This window comes from Cryptomeria japonica, chromosome 4, assembly GCF_030272615.1.
Source record: "Cryptomeria japonica chromosome 4, Sugi_1.0, whole genome shotgun sequence".
NCBI classification, from domain to species: Eukaryota; Viridiplantae; Streptophyta; class Pinopsida; order Cupressales; family Cupressaceae; genus Cryptomeria; species Cryptomeria japonica.
In genome coordinates this window covers 703784057-703797799 of record NC_081408.1, presented here as the reverse complement: position 1 = coordinate 703797799, position 13743 = coordinate 703784057, and the positions used below count along the sequence as shown (strand labels likewise).

Sequence of the window (13743 nt, the reverse complement as noted above, 5' to 3'; positions counted from 1 at the left end):
GGCTCTGAGTGATAAGGGGAGAGTGTTCAACAACTGTTTGTGAAGTTCAAACAAAAAAAAAACTTCATCAAGTTCAATGATACAATCAACAACAACAATGTGAATGCTACAATAGGTGTGCCTCCTATTTCTAAATTCTTTAAAAGAGAAAGACAATTTACTCTGAATGAATCTTTACATAGTATTATGTCTCAGTTGTTACAAAAATATGATAAAAATTCCCCCTATCAAACCAGTTGACCCATCTAAGATTGCATCCCCTTATTTTGATAGCAATTCCTTTTGTCAATTTCATCGTTAACCTGGTCATGATATTGAGAAATGTTTTGCATTGAGAAGTAAGATTCAAGAAAGATTATAATAATACTATATCTGTGGCATGTGTGAATGATAAGGGAAACAAATCAATAGCTACTCCTAATCAAAATCTTAATATTTTCACCGATCCTTTGCCTTCTCATACCTCTAACGTGATTGAGACTGAACATACCTCTCTCTCTCTCTCTCTCCTTCTGATCTTACTACCACAACTCCGAATTTGGTGAACATGGTAGAGAAACAAAAGACACCTAAAGATCCTTGTATTACATTTGACCCTAGTGAGACCATTAGGGCACCCGATGGGCCTTTATACATAGTTGTGAAGGTTAAAAACATACCTTTCTGTGGTGCTCTTGTTGATCCCTCTTGCATGGTTAATGTTATCACTGAGGAATATCTCTTCACTTTATGATTGCATAAACCAATCTATGATGACTCTAATGTGGTTGTGAAGTTATTTGATGGATTCTCTTGTCCTACCATTGGTTCTATCACCCTTCCTATTGAAGTTCACACTAAATCTATGGATGTCCACTTTTCTATCATTCCTTCTTCCGAGCAATTCCGTGTGAAGTTGGGCTACCCTTGGCTATCTTCCATGAAGGCTATTGCTTCTCCAATTCACAAGTGTTTGAAATCCCCCTCACAATGGAGAAATCATAACCATGAACCATAGCTTATTTCACCCATCCGAAAGAAGCCCTAGTGTTCCTATTGATCTCTTTTGGCCTAGGCAATTTCAATCTCTTCCACAAAGGAGTGATTCTCTTTTTCAATATTATAAAAAATGGAAGAATGATATGATCTTATCCTCGAGTCAACCTACATCCCCAACACTTGACATTCCCATCCTTCTTGAAGATGAAATCCTTCCCCTAACGGATAGGACTAATCTTCTTCCTAAGGAAAATCCTCAACCTATTCCTATGGATGTGACTATGTCTTCTCCTAAGAAGAACAACAATATTCCTCCTAAGGTTATACCTATACCACCTCCCCATGATGGACCCGGTCTCCTTCCTACACCTAATATTCCTTCTTTATATGGTGCAGTTCCACCTCCTTTCTCTTATAGAGAGAAGAGACCTGCCTCTCCTCTTGTCCAACCTAAAAGACCTCAACCTAAACCTTCAACTATCAAAGAGGAGACTGTTCCTCCTTTCATAAATATTCCTCCTCATTCTCAGTCTTCCACTAAGACTTGACAAAATCGTTGTGTGAGAGACCGCTGACGAAGGCGTCGTGCTAGAGCTCATGAAGTTGTTCCTCAAACCATTCAATCTCCCAAGACTCCAACAGTTGATATGATTCCCTTTTCTCCTAAGCAAGATGTTGAACCTACATCTTCAAATCATAAGTTGCACAAAATATGTGATGGTTTTACTCCTATTCATGTTCGTGCTTCTCTTTCTATAAATATTGACGAAGAAATGAGTAAGAATGTTATTCATGATGACAATACAATTCCTAATGCTTCTGATAGTGACTATGAATATGTTGATGTGGATAAGCATTTATCAATTGAATTTTCACAAACCCTAATCCTAGCTCCTAAAATTGAACAAAGTGACTTACCACACGAGCATAGTCCTTGTGTGGATCTTGTGATAGCTCCATCTATTGTGCTCGATATCGCTCCTTTGGCATGTTGCTCGCCTTCCCAAAATAGTGATCAACAAGACCGGGAGGTGAATGTCGTGCTAGATTAGCAATATTAGCACTGTAGATCTTCTCTCTCTCTCTCTCACTTCTTGCTCTTTTGTGACTATTCTTCTATGTGTATCCCTTGGCTTTATAGATGCATAGAAGAGAGAATCAATATTTTAAGTATCACTTGGCTTTATAGATGCATAATCATCTTTCTTAGTAGAGGTGAATGAGATCTTAGGAATATTTAGGTGGATTGGATCCACTTTGTATTCCTTGATGTAAGATTTGGTAAAATTCAAAGATCCCCAGTCGCCACACAAACACGTGTTCAATGTAGGAGAAGTAGGAATAAAATTGGGACTTTGTTGTTTAGAAGGATCTTGCTTCTTAGGATAATCTTCTTTAGGGACATCCTTCTCATGAGTATATTTTGCAAGAGGTACCACAGGAGTAGATATCGACACATTAGAAGATAATGATGGAATATATTTCTAAAAGGTAGGTGTAACCAAAACATGATTAGTTGTTTCCATTTGACATAAGTGCATAGCATCAGTGTTAGCTTTGATTGTAAGCACTTCATTGTTATCAAAAACTTAACAAAACCATGAAGGGTAGAAGTGACTGCTCCGAAAGCATAAATCCAATGTCTACCCTATAGTAAAAGTCTTGGCATAATGTACACCAGGGCAGGAATAGTTACCATTCCATCTTTAAAGGAAAAAAAACAATACCCAAAGATTACCGACCAGTGTTATCAAAACCACAAATGAATAAAGAAGATGCAATGAGAGAACTTGAACCAACTTTAATTTTGGGCAATAGATTGAGACACCAAACATTGAGTGCCGAAATGGTATCAATGAGAGTCTGCCTAATGCTAACATCATTAACATAAACAATTATCATCAAAAAATTTGCTTGATTTCATACTTCTGGATGCGACATTTCATGTGGATAGAACATAATATTCAACAAGTCCACATGAATATGATCTATCAATGCATTCATATCCGTTAGCCTAGTAGAAGAAGGTAATAGAATCTTTTGAAGAGCTTCATGAAGCATACCTTGATAAACCAAAGTAGTCTCAAGCAAATCCCAAAGTGAGATCTTAGCAGGAGTAACATGAAGTTTCTCAATAAGATCGTATTTAGTTGGTTGCTTGAGTGTAGGTTTAGGTGCTTGAGGTAGATCTAGTTGAGAAGTTGGTAAAGAAGTAGATTGATTGACATTTTGTTTGTTCCTTAAAGTATTGTAAGTATGATCTCTACTACATGATAAGAAGAGTTTTTAGATTGAGTAAACCTTATAAAAAGATTTGGAGAATTACTTTTAAATGAAACACCACTAATAGACTAAACTCTCTTTAGAGAAGGACTAGCCGAAGTCACATAAATGATTGGTCTCTTAGGCCTTTAGGGGAAACAGAGACAACAATGACATTTATAGAATTCTCATCCTACAAGGAAGGAGAGTCTAGAGACGGGGTTTGTACAACAAGTTTTTGAGTATAAAGAGATCTCTACAAAATCATCCAAGGCATCATCCAACATATCAAAATCCTTCTTTGAGAAGGCTTTATCAAATGTATTGAAACATTGAATGAAAACATTCAACACGAGGCATTCACGTTAAATTCACCAAAATGTAGAGGGGATTCACTACTCTCCAGACGATGAGTTCCCAAGGAGAAAATAGCTCTCAATAACCTCAATGGACACAACTCAAGTGAATTAGAAATCAAGTACATTAAACTAAAACTTTAAATTATACCAAGCTATGAAAGGAAATCTAAAAAGCCAAATAACTTGAATATACTGTAAGTTAAAAATCGTTGGATTGTAGAAAAAGAAAGTACATAGTATGAAGATCAAGATACCAGACGAGAAAAGCCTGCACACCATGCTATTGTCTATACAAACGAAACTCCATAAATCACTAGAAACTTAGTAGAACAATCTCTTTCGCTTCTTGAACTTGTTTATCACCTACACACATGAAGATGAGGAAAAATGATGGGGCTGTACTATATGGATTTTCCTTAGTCAAACCCCTGCTTTTGTGTTTACAACTCCACAAACAACCATATATGATTGAATAAAAAGATGTGTAATAGAAACAATCCCCACCATGGAGGAAAACCCCTATTACGATAAATATACACTAGACAAAATCAAATAGACAAGATGAATAGACATGATCAATAGACAAGATTGCAAGAGAGCATTACCAATAGTTGTGGCTCCTCTCTTGAGAAAGTAGACGTGATTGATAGCTTGAGAGGAGTCTTGGTTGCTATTGTGAGAGTCTAGAGATGGAATGATTTTGACAAAACTTCGTTGTGAGAGGAAGACAAGATGGAAATAAGAGATAGAGAGTAGCAAGAATTACCAAATGAGCAAGAAAGAGAGTTTTGTTGCTTGGAATGGGCAAGAGTAACCGTTACGAATGTGTTTGCATTGTAGGACACACGTTAGAAATGTTCTGCATGAAACATGATCATTTGAATCTTGGAATCTTTGGAATGTTTGTGCGCTATGCAAATGTCTAAGTGTCATACTTTCATCTAGCCAAATTCTTCCAAAATGCAAACCACACGACGCTCACACTTCGTCTTTGCCATTTATGAAGTTGGAATTGTGAAATCCCATTCATGAATTTTGTCATAAATGCACCGAGCACAATTTTTAAGTGTGAAATTGGTATAAGATGCAATTTGCGACACTACATTTTGATTGTGACTATTTGTAGAATTTGTTGTTTTCAAAAACTCTATTTTTGAGTGTAGAATTGAAGACATATTTTGAAGTCACTTTAGTTATAGTTTATTTTATTCTTTCTATTAGTGTTTGCCATAGAATATTTTTTTCCCATTGCTTAAGGCCATTAAGTATTTGTAATTTAAAGTACAACTTGAGTTGGCCTAGTGGTGGAGAATTTATGCTCTTGAAATAGAGGTCACAAGTTCAAATCCCACAAAGGGGGTAGAGTATGTACACTTTATCGGCTTCGGCCCATTACCTATCAAAAAAAAAGTATTTGTAATTTAAAGTAGTGATTTTTTGTGATAAAATATTACTATCTTAGTCTTGTAACCTTTAAATAAGTTCTTTGAGCACAAGACAATCTAAATGATGGTTGATATCATGCTTATGCTACTAGAATTGATATTCAAGGTGGTTTACCTATAATTGATATTCAAGGTGGTTAACCTATAGTTTGTAATTTCATTAATAAAGTTGATATTGGACAATAACATCACACTTTTTAAAAGGTTATTTATTCATCGAGGTTGTCCCTTTGCATGCAACTTATTGGTATTTGGTTCATGAATCACATTTCGTGTCAGGTTACAAAGAGTAGTTATTATTTTAACAATTTATTTGCATCAAATTATTGGTATTTGTTCTAACTAGTAGGAACTTGTGTTTGTTCATGTTAAAAGTTAGTTGCTTCTATTTTTCCATGTTGCGAAAAAATATTTATTACGAATCTTGTGATCATATCCAAGGCAAAAGGATGGTAATAGTTAGGTGTTCAATTTATGCAAAAAACTATAAAGAGAATATTAAGTGTTTATAACTATATATGTTGTTTGTCTTTTTAGTGACTAGGGACATTTTTTTTCACAAACTAATCTGAGTTGAGTTGTCTTGAAAACGACAAATTAAAAAGTTAGTAGTGACAATTTTGCAATAGAAATAGTCCAAAGGGAAAATTTGTTTCAAAAATATCACAGGTTCATAAAAAATGAACCAAAGGAAAAAAAAATTGTTTATGTAATTTTAATGAAATATAACGTGTTTGCATGTGAGGTTTGATGATTGAGTAGAAAAAAACCTTTTTGTTTTTTTTGAGGACACATTTTGTAATTAATGGATTGTTTATATTGTTTGTATCTGTTTTTTTTTTTTAAAATATTATTGGAATGTTTGTATCTGTTTTGCCGAAAGGAATTTCCAAATATATGTCACAACCCTCCTTTATCACCTTTGGATTTAAAATACAAACTCTATTATATTTCTTTTGGATAAACTATTGAATGAATATTATAAAGGGATAAAAATAATAAAACACACACACACATGGAAAATATACTTTTTTTTAATTGTTTATTTAATTTTCCTCACCCAAATTATGGCACATGTTGTAGGAAGAATAAAAAGCTTCTAGAGGCTTCTCCACCACCTTGCATGTAACTCCTCCCACTAAGTCTAATCAATTTGCATGAAGGCCAAAATTGGGAAAGAATCTCTTTTTTTAATTAAAAATTTAGGTAGTTGAATAGAGGGATTTTTCTTATAAAAGATATACAAGTTTTCAAAAAAGGGAGTTGGTTATTCCATAAAGAAATTCTTCTCTCAAGTAATTTTTTTCTTTGGTAGTCATATTTCATTTTGAAAATAGCTAAGATTTTCTTTGGAGGAATTCTTTCAAGTTTGAAGATCAAGGGAGGCTGATTGAAGGATTCATAGGGGATTCTTCGTTTGCAAGTATCTAGGTTTTCCTTCTTATTTAGTTTTATTTTGAATCATGCATTTTTACTTTTGCTATGAATTAAATTAGATCAATCTTGGTTTAATACATTGCTGAAATTAGTTTGAAATCTGTTTTTCAATTCCTTACTGTAAATTGGATTTTGTTGTGGATTAGCTTGAAGAATTAAAATATTGTCTTTCAATAGATTGGATTTTTGTTAGTTTGAAGAATTAAAATCTTGCTTCTTATCTAATTGCTGTATATTAGATTAATCTTATTTTATATGCACACTGTGAATTAAATTTAAAGAATAAAATCTTACTTTTTTTCTTGCTATGGACAAATCAAATCTTCCTATAGGAATAAGCTAGCTTCCTTGCAAATCTCAGTATACTTGTTATTCTGGTTGTCTCTGTAAATTTTAGATTGAAAAATGGATTGTAAATACACCTTATGAGCTTGCATTTACCAGCATAATCATCTATCTTTCATCTGTACATGGCTGGAAACGATTTATTTTCTCTGGATTATTTATCTCTGTGAGGAAGCAAAATATAAGTTTATCTCTGTAAATTTTAGATTGAAAATTAGATTAAAATATATTCCCTAGCATAAGCATCTATCTTTTCATTTTCCTGGATTGTTTTATCTCTGTGAATAACTCTCTGGGTTATTCACTCCTGTGAATGAACTCTTATTGTTTAAAAATCTACTCTCTATGTCTAATTAAATTAAATTAAACAGTTATTTGATTTCCTATATTATTCATGTTTTATTTTCATAAGTCAATACTCCCTTGTTATATATATATATATATATATATATAATTCGTTTCGAATAAAAGAAAAAAAAAGAGAAGGCGAAATGCATATTAACGCCGATGATTAATGACGGTCAAAGCTAATAACTCTACATGGTGTAACGGACGGTCATTGTAACCGCCGGGGAGGGACAACGGTACCCCCCCACTACCCTATGGTCACTGTTACGGCAGTGATCCGCAAGGGAGTGGGGGGGGCCCGCGAAGTCCCCTCAACCCCTACGGGCCTGCGCATGCAAAACCGTAGGGGGTGATGGGACCCGCGGTCCCCATCCCCTATTTCAGCCCATTTACTATTTAAACAATGCGTTTTTTATATATCATTACACTTGGAAATTGCGATGGGTTTTTTTTATAATTTTAATGAAAATTTAAGTTAATTTTATTTTTATATAGTTCTTTTAAAAAAATATATATATAATCATTTTAATTAAAGTTAATCTTCATAATTGCGTAATTAAATTTTAAAGTTAATAAATTAGTAAGAAATTGGAATCATAAAATTATTATTGTCTCAATTCCCTTAGGGATTTATTGGATTATTTGATCAATGACTTTTGACTCACTTAAAAACAAATAAGTCTTATTATTTTGATTTGATCCAAAATTTCAAAAAGTATAAGCTAATCACTCATGTGGAATTAGTAACTCTATAATTAATTAAGTCTCACGATAGGAATAAACATTTCTTCATTTTGTATGTAAATGACGCTACTTTTGCATGACATTTATATTAGTTCGCATTCATTATCTTCATACAATTGCACGTAAGTTCACAATTATCATTATCATGCCAATACATATATTAATTTGTTTAGTTGTAGAATAATGATATTTCTCTTTTTCAAATAGTATTTAAGTGTCACCAAAACTCGCAAAGTTTAAGTTATGTACATCCATTTCATAATTATATTCAAGCATGATGTTTTCATAAGCTCTTAGTTTAGAAACTAATCAAAGGAAGTTGGAAAACCAAAACTAGCAGCGTTCGGTATATACGGTGCCTCTAGGTCACGCTTACGAGTAATGCCGTTGTGTTGAACTACTGCACTTAATGCCTAATAAAGCTGCATCAATGACGTCTGTGGCATCGTCCCTATAAATCGACGAGGAGTAATAAGGGACACTTGGAAGTTAAAATCCAAGGGGCGGGTAATCCCCCTTGGATCGATAATCTAATAAGATAACTTGAAATGATTTCACATCCGTTGAGATAAACCATAGTAAACCCTTTTAGGGATGGTTAAGTTAAATGCTTTTACGAAATTGATTTCTTGTTTTTATCTTGAAGAGATATTGGTGATTTGCAATTTGGTCAAGGGTGACGCTCATGATAAGGATTAGGATCTAGTTATTTTAGGCCACAAGCAATAGGCCATCTTGAGCCTTCGCTTAAGCGCTACCATCGTGGGTAGCAACCACAGAGAAATTGTCTGGGACATTGACCCTAGAAAGGGTTGCGTACCCACAAATCAGTTTACATCAAACCATAGAATAGAAAATAGAACTACATACTTTACGCCTTGATCCCGTGCCGAAGCGGGTATGTAGGCAGTCTTGGGACGGAGTTGTCCCTCGTACTCAGGCGTCCGTGGGTGGGGTCTAGGCTTGGTTGAGTAAGAATCCTATTTGTAAGATAATATAATTAAATTGGAAAAAGAAATTCAATGCATACTCGGAAGGAATCCCCTATGGATTCGCTTGACTTCCCGAGGCTTTAAGCCAAATTCCGAGGTGGAATTCAAGCTTGTATTATTTAATTACTCCTAAGGACAGCGACCTCATGCACTTCTGTTAGAAGAGTGTAGTACTTAGTGAGTGGCTCAGGACCTGAATGGCCCCGATGAGTCTAAGTCTCTGGCCAGAGCATCTCCTATCCCGTTTGGATAGATGCCTACCCCGTATGGGTAGATGCCTATCCCGTATTGGATAGATGGAACCTTATGTCCCGTATGGTTAGATGCTCATCCCGGATGGATGAATGCCTAATCCTAATGGATAGATTCCCAGAGTATGCAATTGAATAAAACATAATGATTGAATTAAACACAAAAAAAAAAGAATACTCAATTTTGTTGAATCAATTATGGTGGGTTATTACAATATATGTTGCATCTGGCTGAATTGTTCAATATCTAGGTATCTGCCCATGTTAATTATAACTACAGAATTTAAGAAATTACCACCAGAAGGTTTTGGTATCTCTGCACCATTTGAAGAAGAGAACAAATCATTTCCACAAAATATGTGAGTCACTACTTCTATTTTGGAAGTAATAACAATGAGTATTTGATGATTTCCTAGAGCAAATGTGCATGTGCTTTTGATGAAGTTGGGATTGAAAAGAAAGGCGTGCTTCTTAAAGATATGTAATGCTTTAATGTGTTCATAGTATTGACAGGCACTTAGGTTTCATTATCTAAATATATCTCCTACACATATACTATGTTTCTTCTAGCATCTTCCCAGATAGAGCACCATCTGATCCATATTTGTTTGTAACCTTAGACATATTGGAAGAAGAAGATAGCTAGGAGCCAATTTCAATGACCATTGCATGGAACATAAACAATGTAGTAAGCACTATATGCTTTTCATTTCAAAATTGTCATAACTACAATCATCTCTCTGTTGCAGTTTGCAAATGTTTGTACAAAGGCTAAATCAAGAGAGCATTGGTTTGTTATTCATTTTAGCATTAATGCCAAACTGCTATTCAATTGCAATCCATATTATTTTGGAAACTAGCTTTGAGAATTAAATGAGAATTCCTTTCTATAATAAGAACGTGACAAGTCAAATTCTTAGTTTTGTCAGTAGGATATGGCCATAGTTTGAATGCCAGCTATGGTTCACAAGTCCCATCCAATGACCTCAAATGTTTGATTGCAAGATCTGCTGCTTTAAATCCAGAAACTAATGCTTTTCCAACAGATAATCCACCCCTGTAATTACCTGAAACAATGGCAAAAACAAAAAGTTTAATAACAGATTAGGAACAAACAAATAACAACAAATATTTGTACTTAATAGTTAATACTAAAATATTATCAACCATTTAACTGTAGCATTAGACTTTTGCAGTCCATTTAAGTGGATTTTCAGATCAGTACACAAATTCACGCTCTGGGATCACAGATTTGCACCTTGATAATGGATCATGCAGTGCAATCTGAAAATTTGATGTAAAAATTGCTATAAAATTTTCTCCAAAAAGCTTGAAAGTCCACATTATAGTGTACTCAAATATTTTTGGACTTGCCACTTCTCTGCGGTTGAAAACTAACTATAGACTGACGTACAATGCAACATTTGCTAATACTTTAAGCATTCTATATTTGTGTGTCAAGTCATATCTATATAAGACAGTTTTCCATCTAAAGAACTTTAGCAATTCAAAACCCCTGGAACTGTGATTCTATGTTAACATAAAAAAATAATTTACCAAAACAACATAACTAGTTCCATATTCATATAACACAACCTGGGCTATAATAAATAATCAAACAAATCACTTAAATTTGAAATGACTCCCTAGGGTATTTGACAATTTGCAGGGATTCTTTTTTTCTATATATCAGGAACTATTGCACTTCTTTTACTAACTTTAGTCAAACTAGACAATCTAACCACCTGCAATTTCAAGGGGACTCTCCATACACTCAATGTTAATGTCAATGAGATTGAGATATGAGCCACGACTTACCTGCAAAGTAGAGCCCTGGAAGATTTTTTTCTATTTTATCAATGGCATCCAATACTAAGTTATGGTTTAGACTGTAAAGAGGAAAAGCCTCACTCCAGTAAACATGTCTGCAACGCACATGAAATTGCCATTTACATAAGCTAAAAGTAGGATCCAATTTTCACAGAATTCATTCATTAGCAAAACCAAACTATAACCTGATGTGTACCAAGTTACATTATACCAAAGCATCATTTATCTCTCTAACGATGAAAATGACAGTTGCAAAGCACTGGATTGTGGACATTCATGTTACACATAATATTCAAGCCTTAAGCCATTATATGTACTTACTTCACTGTTAATGGGTATTTCTCTATGCCTAAAAGCCTGTTCAGATCATTCAGTGCAACTTCTTGTAACTCCTTCCTGCAGAAGTATGAAGATTGAGAAAACATTCAAATTTAATGTTATAAAGGCAACTAAACTAAGAAAATAAGAAGAGGTATAAATTAACTTTCAACATTGTCTCACAAGAACATTACTTACGATGAACTCTTAGCTAAATTCTTGTTCCGACTACCCCCAATTAATGTTGTAAATAAATATTGATCAGATGGTGCTCTATCTGGAAACATGCTAGAAGAAAATATCGTACCTGCCCAGAAGACATATTGAAATAATGAAGCACTTAGTTCTTGTCAAGACAATTAACTCATTGAAGCATTATATATCTTTGCAAGGGCTAATGTTTAGCCTTTCCATCACAGCCTTGTCAAAAGAAAATGTGTGCATGGTCCAAGTAAGCATCAAATGCACTCACTATCATTGGTCTTAGGGCTGAGAAGGAAGTGACTTGCCTAGTGTCTGGAAACCATTTTTCTCTTCTTTTGATGGAACAAGGATGCCAAAGCCTTCTAATGGTCGCTGGACATCTTGTTTCTTAAATGTTGTAATTATAACTGATATTGGAAGATATGTCACCTAAACATTGTACAATTCAATCAGAAGTGATATAAATTTGGAAATGTCTATAGAACAACAGAATATGAACTTATGTTTATGAAATATAAACAGGCCATGATAGAAAATGTGACATTGTTTTAAAGGATATATATTCAGTTATCCAAAACCTTATTGTATCCAAACATGATTTTTCCAAGAAACAGTCAAACAGTTAGCAAGTGCCTAGAAAAGCAGCATGAAGATAACTTCAATGAAAATTTACTAAAACATCTCTTTTAGTCAAGAATATTGACAAAGGTGTGTAGAAGAACAACCCGAAAACTATTTCATTATTGATTCATATCCCATTTCTATTGCAAATTTGTCACTGATGAATTACTCCATGGTCAGACCTTAGTTTTCTTTGTAGGATTTGCATCAACTACAACTTTAGTTGAGAAACTGGCTTTGCTGAATGATTCTTTTTGTAGAAAGTTGTGTTTTGAGAAGCACAATTTTTAGGGTAAATAAGGGCTAAAGATAGAAATGCTGACATTGGAAAGGTTCTTAAATACACTTTTTCTCAAGAATAACTGGTCCAAAAGTCCATTGGTAACACCTACTTCACAACATTAGAAATTTTTAAAACTTCAGGATTATGTGGGTCCCTATTGTGACCATTTCACACATCGCCCCATTAAAATGGGGACCCCCTCTTTTTTTGCTCGGTTTTGCCTGTTTCTCTCTTTGCTTTTAGGGTTTTGAGTAGGTGAGTCAGTCGTCTGGATTAGGGTTAAGCCTTAGGGTTTCCGTTTTGATGTTTTCAAGCCGGTGTCTAGTCCAAATTTTGAAGATTGTTGAGCTTCCTCTCGTAGGATGCAATTTTGAAATAAGGTGAATCTGTCAGGGGGTCAAATGAGTTTGTCTAGGTTCAGTCAGATTTTTTGATTGCAAGTCCAAATTTTGCCTAAGTATTAATGATGGAATTGTGAATTTTGTCTGGGTGATTTTTGGCCAAATTTTGGAAATTTTGATAATTGATCCCAGGCATTGGAAATGGCCTAATTTTGCCTTGTGAAGTGACTGAGGTCCTAAAAACTTGATATTTTGGCCTGTGGAAGCAAGTTCGCTCCTGTCCCTCAGTCAGGGACCAGGGTGAAAATGATATTTTATGCATCCTGGTTATTAATTTATTTCATTTGTCTTGTGCAGGGTCGCCAGGAGATGCAGTTGAACGCGAATTGGAGGTTTTGAAAGATTTTGAGATTCGAAAATGGCAAATTTTTAGAGTTTTAGGCCAAATCGCTCCTGTCCTTCAGTCAAGGACCAGGGCGAAATGACTCACTTAGACCATTTTGACCTCATTTTGATCAAATTGAAGCGTCAAGGACGTAATGGAAGGTGAAATCAACATGATAGAGCGCCAGGATTGAGTCGTTTGCAATAAAAGGTTGAACTTTTGCCCTCAAGGACAAAGTTCGCTCCTGTCCCTCACTGGAGGACCGGAGCTTGAAATCCAAAATTGCCTTGTCCTTGAAAGATTTGAATGATTTCGCAATTTGAGAAGAACAAAGGAAGTACATCTTATCAGTTGAATATAACTTGAAAGTACCATAATGAGGAAAATTGGCCCTAGAAGCAAAATCGCTCCTGTCCCTCTGCCAGGGACCAGGGCGAATTTTAGTGATAGCTCCCGTCCCTCTCCCAGGGACTAGAGCGATTTTCCTTATAAAACAAGTTTTGGGCAAAGATCAAGTGAGTGTTAAGTTTGAGGCAAGCAAAGGAAGCGTAACGAATCCATTGAATATAATTTTGAAGAGTGCAAGATGCCAGTGAAGCC

The 13743-nt window shown here is 34.7% G+C and overlaps 1 protein-coding gene across 4 annotated transcripts in view; it reads right to left on the bottom strand.

The window, feature by feature from the left end:
- Positions 1-9833: 9833 nt before the first annotated feature.
- Positions 9834-13743, bottom strand: part of LOC131036175 (protoporphyrinogen oxidase, mitochondrial) — a 335812-nt gene continuing 331902 nt past the window's right edge. For 3 of the 4 annotated variants that reach the window (XM_057967998.2, XM_057967999.2, XM_057968000.2), the window contains 5 exons: positions 11819-11942; positions 11508-11616; positions 11313-11387; positions 10980-11086; positions 9834-10228 (listed from right to left, as the gene is read on the bottom strand). In XM_057967998.2, coding sequence (XP_057823981.1) covers positions 10119-10228; positions 10980-11086; positions 11313-11387; positions 11508-11616; positions 11819-11942 — 525 coding nt within the window. In that variant the 3' untranslated portion in view covers positions 9834-10118. The remainder of the gene's footprint in view (positions 10229-10979; positions 11087-11312; positions 11388-11507; positions 11617-11818; positions 11943-13743) is intronic. The other variant, XM_057968001.2, reaches the window with a different exon arrangement.